Here is an 11549-nt window from a genome sequence, read left to right as displayed (position 1 = left end):
ATACTCAGCAGTATATAAAGTAATTAAAATGAGCCCCACCTTTACCAGCTGCAACATTAGTGATGCTTACACATGAATGTACCAATAACTATAATCTAATTTATTATTTTGAAATGGCTCAATCTACATAATGAGTACTTTTACTCTTGGTACTTTAAGCGATGACAATACTTTGGTACTTTCACTTATAGCAGACATTTTAGATTGTCGTATTGCTCTGAATACTTTTTCCACCGCTGGGAATTATAATGTGATAGTTATAATATAATGATACTTAACATGACAGTAATCATCCTTTCACCTCATGAGAAGCCTACTTTTACTTTTGATACCTCAAATACATTTTGTTGCTGTTACTTCTGACTTTAAGAGTATTTTACAGTGTGACACCAGATTGATTTTTGGTGTTGAGATGTGAAATCAAACAGAACTCATTTAATCTGTGGCAGCTCTCTTTAATTCTAGCAGCAGTGCAACACCCTCCGCTCCAGCAGAAGTAAGATGTGGTGTCATCAATACTGTTGACAATGAAGTAGCAATGACCCAGTCCAAGCTCTGAAAATTGATATTATTGTTTCAGTTTCACCCTCCGCTTTGTCTCCACTATCCCCATTGTGTCCACTCCTCCCAGTCTGTCTTTCTATCTCTCTTTCTCTTCCTCTCCACCCCTCGCCCTTACACCCACCTTCCCCGCCTCGAATACAAAGCTGTGGTCAGACGTGAGGCCTTACCTTCCTGTCCTGTGTGTAATCTGGCTCAGTATTCCCCTTCTCTCACCCCTCTCCCTCCCCCGGCCTCATCCCTCTCTTTCACTAGATTCAGGCCCCCTGGTGAAGGCTATCATGTTATAAAAAGCATCGTGTTATTTGACACTCAGGCGCTAACCCAAGTCCCCTCCAGCTTGGCTTTGAAAAAAAAGTAGAAAGATCGAGAAGTCAGTGATAGTGATAGTGGAGAGATGGTGAGAAAAAGACAGATAAAAGAGAGGAATAATAAAATGGGAGTTTTATATTTCAGAAAGGGAGTTAATCCCCTTTTCTTGATCTCAAATTCATTTTTTTGCAACAACCGTAAGGTTTGATTGGTCGAGTGACTGTTTTATGTCAATCTCTAGATTCCCTGAAGGTGTAACATACTTTAAATGTGTGTGTCTGTGTATCTGCGTTGTACTCTGCATCTGTTCCACTAAACCTCTACAACTATACTCTTGAGTTTCAGCCTGTCAACATCTGCTACTTTATTTAAACTTCAACAAATGCCAACATTTCTTTGGCAAGGGAGCACAACTGGAAGTGATTAGAAAGACAACTCCATTTTTACGACTTACCATTGTCTCTTGGCCAACGGCTCGTAAAACAAACAAGAAATTATATGGCACTGATAAGGTGACAAGACAGTCAGGCATGACTGGTGTAGTAGAATAGAGGTCGTTAACAAAGATATGTGAATGGGCTTCGGTGTCAGGTATTCTTCTGTCTTGTAGTTTACTGCAGTTAGTTTATCATCTTTTTATGTCTGACCCACATCGACACCACCCATCATGTTCCAAATGTGGTAATTCGAACTGATTTTAAAGACATTATTAGTGGCGTAACTGTTAATCACTCCCTTTTTTTCAAGCGAAAAAGACTTAACTTTTGCTGTTTGTCGTTTCTCAGGTGGCTTTCTTTGCCATATATGATAGTAAATTGTATTTGGATTTTTAAACTGTTGTTTGGACAAACACGACTTTTGGCAAATATAAAGGACATTTTTCATTATTTTATGACATTTCATAGGCAAAACATTAAATTAATTTATCAAGAAAATAACAGTTACAAGCCTATTTTAAACTGGATGATATTTAACAATATTAATTAAATATAAAAGTGGATAATGTTACAATATTTTTTTCATACCAGACATTTGATCCTGGAACTATCCATGGTCTATTTGTCTTTTCTTTTTTTAGTAGGTTTGGTAGAAGCAGGACGATTCAACCATTTATAGCCATCTATTTCAACCTACAGTATCAGTTCAGCCCTATATTATTTGGTGCCATTCCGAAAACTTATTCTGAAAAGTATCTCATTATGCACAAACAAAATATTAATTTCCCTGCATTTTCTTATCCAGGTGATCATCCTTGAGGATTACGCAGATCCCTTTGACGCTCAGAAGACCAGAGAGCAAAGGGAGGCAGAGAGGGTTGGGGAGAACGATGGTTACATGGAGCCTTACGATGCCCAGCAGATGATTACTGGTAAAGCTGTCATCAATACTTCCTTCTCTTGTCAGCTGTTACGGTAAGAGCTGTGATATTTCATTCAGCTCTTACTGTCATCAGTGAATCAGTGCACCTGTGTTTGAACACACAGCCCTCGCGTAAATGACAGAATTCTCATTTCCAGTCTCTCCAGGCGGAGCGAGAACATGAACTCGCTCTCCTAGTGCTCTCTGTACCCCGTGGGGTGGCCATGGCAACTCTGTTGCGTTCGGACAATGGGTGCAGTTTCCTGCTCCTGCTTCCTTTTTCCTGTCTCTGTTTCCTGGTACTATTCTCTAAAAAGGAAGTTGGCCCTCAGTGCCTCCCCCATCCCCCACCTCCTCTCGGACGCAGCTCTGTGTAACCCCCTATATGGACCTTTTTGACCATTTATCAAAACTTCCCAGCATTTAGGAAGCTTGGTAGTCCGTCGTCCAATCACATGCTCTCCTGACCTTTTCATTCCATCACTCCATTGTTTCAACTAAAAGGGTTACACAATAGCCTGCTGTGAACGTGAAAATGTTTTATTGCAGCGCTCTCTAGTAGATTTTACTTCAATCAGTGCCCGTGCTACTTCCAGGCCTCCTCAGAGAACTCTACAGAGGATGTGATGATGTGACTGAGTCAATTTATGAGGCTTAAATCATACTGAGGAAGTAAGCAAGAGTCTGATGTCACTATGACTCAATAAGAAAGGCTATGAGTGAGTAGGGCAGGATTATTATTCACACTCTGCATAGCAGCTGACATCAATTACTAGAATCAAACTTGATATTTTAGGCGGTATAAGTATAAAAAGGACAAAACTCTACAATAAGATACTAATGTGCAACAGCAGTGAACATTTATAAATTCTGACAAAAACGCGGCACAGATTTGTCTTACAGTGTTAGCGCTGCCATCCACCTTTATTCCTCATCAGCCAATGAAATTGCATATTAAAAGTACCCAGGAGCACCAGAGTGTAAATCAGATAGCTGATAAATGAGTCATTCACGATTTCACATCATCATCATAGACCATTAGTTATGGTGGTACGACTGTCCAATAAAACACCTTTTTATATAGGGTTTAAAATTTGTAACATGGATTTGATAATAGTTAATAAATCTGCTAATGTTTTATTGTTTAGTTATAAGCCATTAATGAGAATATATTTGGACAGCCAGGTTGTGATTGGCCGTATAACCATACGTTTCTTGGCCCAAATGTATTCATTTGCAACTTATTCAGCATTTATTAATGGATTACCAACATTCGTAACAGAATTATTGGCAAATAGAAATGATAAACACCAGCAAATGGGGCTGTCATAACCTGGCAACCTCAAATTTGTTCTCATTAGTGGCTTGTAATTGATCTATTAAGCATTTCTAAATGATTCAATAGTCTTTTCATCTCTTTTAATCTCAAATCCGTTGTTTTCTCCCTATAAGAGATTAGACGTCGGGGCTCCAAGGACCTGCTGAAGGTGTGTGTGCTGATGGAGGCGGGTGAGGGAACGGTGGAGGAAGGTCAGCCCGTGCCCTTACAGATATACGATGTTCCGTATGAGGAAAGTGCTGAAAACGACAGGACAGCAATCACAAGGCCCGAGCTGGATCCTCGACCCTCCACTGAGTACGAGCTGCCCTGGGAGTGGAAGAAGGAGCATATTGTCAGAACTCTGTCAGGTACATCAGAAGTTTTATTACACCACATCTCACTCGATCGCAGACACAATGATATCCAAGGAAGTTTTGCACCAGTTCTGGTCATATTACTAATGGAAGAGTGAGGACATGTTTGCTTCTGTGCACACCTGAACTGAATGTTCTGCACTTTTAAATGTTCTAATCTACATTTTTATACCTCAAATAGCAACACTTTTAAAAGTAACTAAACGTAATACATCACTGACCTTAGACTCTCCCCTATTAAACACTTTGCTGAACTAGTAACCAGCACCATTCATATAATACAGTTCCAACCCTGCTTCTCCTCTGTCTTAGATCAATATGAAGTATATTTGTTCAAAAAACAACTCAGCCCTGCTCTCACATGTATATTTTATATGCTGCATAGACCAACAGCATACTGAATAACATCTTGCATGAATCATCAAACTGCTGTCTTTATTTTATATTTACTGGAGGCTTCAGCACCCAGTTCAAACTCAGCCACAGAGTTTCTTTTCATAAATTCATATCCTCTCTCATCACTCTTCTTCCTCCAGCACAGTTTGACAGCCCTGAACGCCCAGCCAAAGATGAGACGCCTCACCCGACGCTCACCAGGCAGCCGCAGCATCCGCCAGCCCAGCCGCAGCAGCATCAGCATTTGAGGCAGAAAAGCTGGACCCAGAAGATCCTGCGATCCTCCCCTCCAACCCTGACGCAATCCTCCACCCCCGGCAGCAACCCTGACACAGAGGCCTGCTGTGTTGACCCCTCCCTGCCCCTGGAAAAACAGAGGTGAGGAGGTGAAGTGTGTACTTAAATGATGGGATGTCGCTATAGTTACATAAAACTTCAATATTTAATACTGTAATCCATTTTAAAAGGAATTTAAATGTCAGAATGTGTCTCAATATCTTATTCTTGCAATAAACCTCCAGGATTTCAGAACATTTCAGTGTTACGTAAGGGTGAAGCTCATTTCCAAGGGGTTTATTTGAAATGAGGTTCTAGACTTGATCAATAGCAGACGAAGTGTAATCCCCCTCACTCCAACCCTCCTTCTCAGTTGGTACCACGGCTGTGTGACTCGTCAGGAGGCGGAGTTTCAGCTGCAGTCCTGCAAAGAGGCCAGCTTCCTGGTCAGGAACAGCGAGTCGGACAACAGCAAGTACTCCATCGCCCTCAAGTGAGTGTTACCTGAAAGTGCATCGGCAGTGTCTCAAGGGAAGAAATATGACTTATTGATCACATACTGCAGCGTATAAAAGGATTGGTCCAGTTGTTTATTCAACAATTAACAGTGGTTTATGTTATAATTCACTTTTTTTTTTACATTTACTGTAACTTTTTAAAGGATCAGGCTGGTTAGTATTCAGTATTTTTATTATTATCAGCAAATGAATATTATATAAATATATATATATATATATATACATTTTATATTTATATATTTATATATATATATAAAATGAATTTATAGGAGTTTATATTCCTATAATCAACAATACATTTAACATACACATTAAATGTAGCACAAAATGTGTGTCAATCCTCAGCAAACAATAGTCCCTCATAAATTCACAATTTACTCCTGTTTGAGTAATGTGTGTTAAAACCTACAGCTGTTGTAGGATATTATTTAGCCTTTTATAAAAATTGAAAATATGTGTTTGTGACCAATTTTAAAAGATTTACTTCTTTGGAAGCAACAGTCAGACTAACACATTCCTGAGATTTGTGGACTACAAGAATGGTGCCAGCTTTATCCTCTAACTTTTTGATTGGTTAATTCCTGCCTCTCCTCTCCTTGGTGTGACTCAGGACGAGCCAAGGCTGCGTTCATATCATTGTCGCCCAGACCAAAGAAAACGGCTACACCCTGGACCAGAGCAGCTGCGTGTTCCCCAGCATCCCAGAGGTGGTGCACCACTACTGCACACAGCGTCTGCCTTTCAACGGAGCAGAGCACATGACACTGCTGCACCCAGTTCCTCGCATCCACTGATTCCACCAAAACCCAGTTTAGTTAGGTATACAAAACAAACACACCTCTGGCCCCACATGGATAAAAAGGTTTCCAAAAATTGTCTCACCTCTGATCAATGTGTACTTTTGCTGCTCTGCCCTTTTCAGCAAGTCTCACTTTATAACTTGGTTGTATGACCATATTTTATGTGTTTTATTTGATCAAAAATATTCACAGCTCACTTTGAAATTCTGGATGTCTTCTTCTGTCTTTATTTTACTTTGATGTGCAGCTGATGCAAATGAACTAAGCTGTTGTTTTGCATGTGAACAAGGGGGGGAAGCACAGCGCAGACGATGAGGCACTTTTAATGATTAAATGTGACTTGGGGTTGGTTTGGGACTAAGACTCACACACAGATGTGATGTTTTAATTATCCAGTGTGGCTCTGTTAGAAGCTACAGATTATATTTTTTGTTAATGTTACTGAGTAGAATTTACTATAAAGCAGAAAGTGTTTTTGAGATGGAGTGAACCTCATTAGTTTGTGGCTCTCTTTCTCCCTCTGGTGGATGTGCTGGTACACTGCACCAACATGCCAACACAAAGAATTTCCTTCTTTCCTCTTAACTGACAGTTGGTAAAAATCCATGCACAGAGCATATCATTCCACTGGAGATACAACAAAGATCAGCTATTTTATGTTTATGCTCGCAGCATATTTATAATTTATGTTCTTATACTTGTTAGTTGTCTGTAACCACTGTCTCTTGATGATTTCCTCTGTTTTACTGTGAATGAGGGCGTTGTTTCCACTATCTGCACTGTGAAGCGTGAGTGATTCACCCTGATACAATGTGCTTGAAGGACCATGGATTTACAATAGTTTAGTGTTTTGTTTTTGGCCAAACTAGCCTGTTCATTCTGGTTAATATCTGTAACCTGCAAATGATTGTGATTTGTGGTAAGAAAACCCCTTAAAATCTTATGTCAAATGTCTTTAGATCGACAAATGGGGACCATTTACAAATATAAGTGCAAGTAATTATTGACAAATATTGGAATTAAGTAAACAAAGAAAAAAACTGTTTAAATATCAGCTTAAAAAATTTAATTCTCGTCATAACCTCTCTCCTTTTAATATTGTTCATTCAGACAAAGTAAAGCTGTTCTCCCTCAGGGTCTAATGCCCTTTGGTGCTAAGAGGCAGAACACCTTATTAAGAAGTGGTAACTATGTTATATTCACTGAAGTCTTATTTTTTTTGTATGTATTCTAAATGTAACTCAAACATTCAACATGGTATGTGTACTCTTAATTTAGTGATATGCTGGAAATGATTCGGACAGCCCCAATCTGCAACACAATTTTATTGTCATCCTGATAGCCTCCTGACGCTATCAGGATGACAATAACCAAGTATAACTAAGGTTCAATTCTGTCTTACCTTTTAGATCTTAGGAAGTCTGCCATTTTCATGTCGCCTCAAAGATTTAAAGGGGAGGACAGTTTGTAGTTTTTGGCGGAGCACTGAAGATAGAGTTATATGCAGAGACACACCTGCTATACATTTTTCACTGTTGTCTATTGAGACATGTGGAAACCTGTTGCTGAAACATTGTAAAAAGGATTAGAATAAAAGGTCCTGAATCTCAATGCTGTGAGCTTCTCTCTGATCCCAATAAATCAACTACATGAACAGCAAAATGTGAGGATGTTTGTGTCAGTGATGTGTGCCCTGAAAGGGAATGATCAAAGCATCAAACAGTCTCATCCTCCCTTGAGGAGCCAGCCTCTTTACAGATACTGGGATGATTGAATGAGGGCATTTTTTGAGCATAATGAATCTTTTAACTTCAAGAGCTTGATTGTGGTTTCAGCGGTTTGGTAATTTGTCTGGAAGTTTAGTACTCCATTTCACTAAAAGGGGATAGATTATTATGCCAGACTTGAGTAAAAAGGTTAGGATGAAAGGTCTAGTGGGGGAGATAAGGTTTAGCCAAGGATCATGTTGAGGACAAACACCTTACGTAGCTGTAAGGAGCACCCCAGCCTATGCCGTGTGTAGATCTAAGGTAAATGCAGCACTAAAAACAGACAAAGAGTAAGAGTAGGATCATTACACCCATGTCAAGGACGCTTAATGTGAAGGAAAAAAAAGAGCAATTGACACCATCCCTCCATCGTTCCCTCCTTTTCTTACGTATCGTTGGCCCCTCTCCTTTACCTTACTCACTCTGTTGGTGTTATCCGAGGCTGATGTCTGTCTGTCAGCTGTTTCTCCTTGACTCTCAGGGAGGACACTATCACTGTTTGCCTCTGTTTGGTGCCAAGAGTTTGTGTTTTAATTTATGAAGGCGAGTGACCCACAGGTTAGATTTCATTACTCTAAAACCAGAGATAGCTTTCAGCCTTCTCACGTATGTCATGTTGGATATGTTTGCTGTGAGCTTTTAAAGCAGATTTACTGGTTGCAGGACACTTTTACATGCCTAGCTATAAAAAAAAAAAAACCTGCAATCAGTGGAAAAAGTATTAACTTTTACTTAACTAACAGCATCAAAACAACAATGTAAAATTACTCATTTACAAGTAAAAGTCCTGCATTCAAAGTTTTACTAAAATAAAAATACAGAAGTATTGTTGTAAAGTGAAAGTACATTGGTCTCTGTGACTGTGGTCCCCAGCCTGGGGGTCAGCACCTCCAAAGGGTCATGAGATAAATCTGAGGAGCTGATGATTAATGAATAAATGAAAAACAAAACAAAACAAGTTCTTCTGCGCAGATTTGTTTTCATCTTTTAGACTTCTCCCTAATCTTTGTTTTTTTGTGTGAAATATTGATCAGTTTCAACAGTTATTTAAATAAAACCTTTGTTAAAACTTTTGAGGGGGATCTCTTATTAGATTGAAGTGCTAACAACTCAAAATCTGAAATTAAATGGGGTACCAACTACACACTGAGGGGCCTCAAGCCAAAAACATAAGGAACCACTGGTTTAATCTTTAACAATGTGGTATATTCTATCTCAATCTGAACTAAAGCTTTCAGATAAATGCAGTGGTGTAAAAAGTATAATATTTCTCTCCAAAATCTTACTAGTATAAACTTACATAAGATTAAAATACTCAGATGAACTAAGTACCTCAAACTGTATTTTAGTACAGTACTTGAGAAAATTTTCCACCAGTGCCTGATATATCAGAGCATGTTCTCTAAGAATAAGGAGTGCCAGGTTCTTGTAATTCATATGTTTCCTGACTCCTCTCTGGCAGTGTGCTGCAGCCATAAGGTCTCCCTCCAGTCTTCTATCAAGATGGATTTCATGAACCTGAGGAAAGCGGGCCATCTCAAATTCTACCCGAGAGGGAGCAAGCTACACCTGGAAAGGAATTAATCATCACACAATATAGACCTGGAGCCACCCATGCTACTGTATACTTGAATGAATAATTTCATTTCGTTCTCACGTGTATGCCATCCTCTCAGGCTTGCATGACAGCCTGACGTGATCGCTGCCTGACTCTTGCCTGATGGACGTGGCGGTTTGACATCTGGGTGTCGCTTGACCTGCTCTGTTGGTAACCGAAGTGTTCCTGCCATCCTTATCAGATGCTTCAGGCTGGGTGCCAGTGTCATGGCCTGGCTTTGTGTTGCTCATCTCCTTCCCTCACACAGGCAGCACCTGCCATGTGTGATCCATCACTAGAGACTCTTGCCTTTTAGTTTTAATCGGCCCACCTGGCAAGGTCAGGCGTGTTTTTAGATACTGTTTGCAGGATGTCCTCGAGCTATTGTTTGTGCCAGTGTGGTTGAAAAGGCCATGTGACTGAGAATTAAGTAACTGCTCTAGAGCATAACTCATGTAGGATGTCTGTCTCACCCTGGTTCACATCTGAAAAACCTCAGTTACAGGCCCATAATTCATTGAACAAACATCAGTCCCCTCTCTTTCACTCTTTACTGCATACACAATCACACTGGAGTTCCATTGCATTTACCGAGCACTAAATTTGAATATAATATATATAAAATATGCACAAAATAACACGTTACATTTGAAAGGGCATAGATGAGGTCAAATTATCCTTGTTGGTAATCCTCGTACAGGTATACTGTGGTGAAATATAAATTAATTTACTTTAGTACTGTAGTTAAACACGTTTCTTAGGTTGTACTTAGTATTTCCATTTGATGCTACTTTATACTTCGCTACATTTCAGAGGGAGACATTATACTTTTTACTCCAGTACATTTATATATACATTTATAGCTGATTGTTTATAAAACACAGCACGTTGTTAAAGATTAAAACATTGATTCTCCACATTTTGGGCTTGTGACAAAGTAAATTGTGAGTTGTAAGTAAGATTAGTTTTTAACAGTTTAAGAAAGATTGCCCCTCTAAACGTCTAAATGGTAATTTCAATAAAAACAGAGCAGAGATTAGAGAAAAGATCAGAGAAAAGAAAAATTATGTAAATTAATGTAAATTAGCTTTTTCTTCTTTCCTCCCCATTAATCATCTCACAACCCCTCAGATATATCCTGTGACGGGGGACTGACCCCCTAGGTCGCAAACAGTACATATAGTAGTTAGATTTAACTTCACCTTGACCAGCTATAAAATCATAATGCTGCTGTTGATGAATTAGTATATACAATATTATAGCTAAGGGCCATTTGTCTGCAGAATTAATACTTTTTATACTTTCAGTATATTTTTCTGCAAATACTTAGTTTTTGAATATTTTTCCACGTTGTTGTATTGGTAGCCTACCTATGCTTAAGTAAAGGATATGAATACTTTTTCCACCACTGTAGATATAGGCCTACTGTATGTCTGTTATGTGTGCATATTTAATGTTTTACTTTTTTACTCAATGGACCTACAGTTGCCTTAAAAACTCACATTTTATGCTTCATTTTGCATTCTAAGTTTTTGTTGCATTTAATCTCTCTTCTCCTTCTCTATGAGGTGTTTATATTATTTTGTCCACCCTCTTCTCTCCTACATGACAACATCTGACTTATTGGTCCTTTGGAATGAGAATGCAGATAACAAAGTCTGTTAACAGTCGTAACAGGTTGCTTGTTTCCCTTAAGGCCACAACAGGGTTAACAGTCATTGGCACACTTTTGCTTTGAATCGTTTACCTATCTGCAGGCCGAGCGTGTCAAGCTCAAACATTCAAACCACCCAATCAGAGGACGCCTTTAGAGAACACGGCAGAGTGTGAACCTTGCCTATACACGCTGTATGACCTGGACTCAGTTTCTTAATATTGCTGAAGGTAGGAAGAGGAGGTGGTTAAGCTCATTAGTGTTTAAGCACAATTACACACAGAAGTGAAGAAATCCCTCTGGTTGACACCAGAGGATGTGTGATTCAGCTGTTCAGCATTTCTTCCTCCATCATATTTTAAAAGTGACGAGCAGCTGTAAAAGCCAATGGAAGAAGACGTGTTGATTTACTGATCTGTGTTTGTGTGTGTGTGTGCATGTTAGACACTGAGGGACAGTAAGTGTGCTAAGAGTCACAGCAACTTGAACATTCCTCTGTGATTATACCACTGCTTTCCAAGTTACATACTTGACTAATGTACTCCATAAATTGGATTCACTCCCCGTCTATGCAGCCCTTCCTTCATTCACAAACGCGCGCACACACACACA

General features: G+C 39.3%; 1 protein-coding gene across 1 annotated transcript in view; it reads left to right on the top strand.

The window, feature by feature from the left end:
• LOC118342927 (SH2 domain-containing adapter protein E-like) overlaps positions 1-7609 on the top strand; it is a 9502-nt gene extending 1893 nt beyond the window's left edge. The window contains exons 2-6 of the mRNA XM_035681620.1: positions 2116-2242; positions 3685-3921; positions 4464-4701; positions 4973-5092; positions 5728-7609. Coding sequence (XP_035537513.1) covers positions 2116-2242; positions 3685-3921; positions 4464-4701; positions 4973-5092; positions 5728-5911 — 906 coding nt within the window. The 3' untranslated portion in view covers positions 5912-7609. The remainder of the gene's footprint in view (positions 1-2115; positions 2243-3684; positions 3922-4463; positions 4702-4972; positions 5093-5727) is intronic.
• The last annotated feature ends 3940 nt before the right edge of the window (positions 7610-11549 follow it).

Source organism: Morone saxatilis, unplaced genomic scaffold, assembly GCF_004916995.1.
Source record: "Morone saxatilis isolate NCDOM2014 unplaced genomic scaffold, NCSU_SB_2.0 Contig9, whole genome shotgun sequence".
NCBI lineage: Eukaryota > Metazoa > Chordata > Actinopteri > Moronidae > Morone > Morone saxatilis.
The sequence above is the reverse complement of the archived record's forward strand: the minus strand, read 5'-3'. Positions and strand labels throughout refer to the sequence as shown.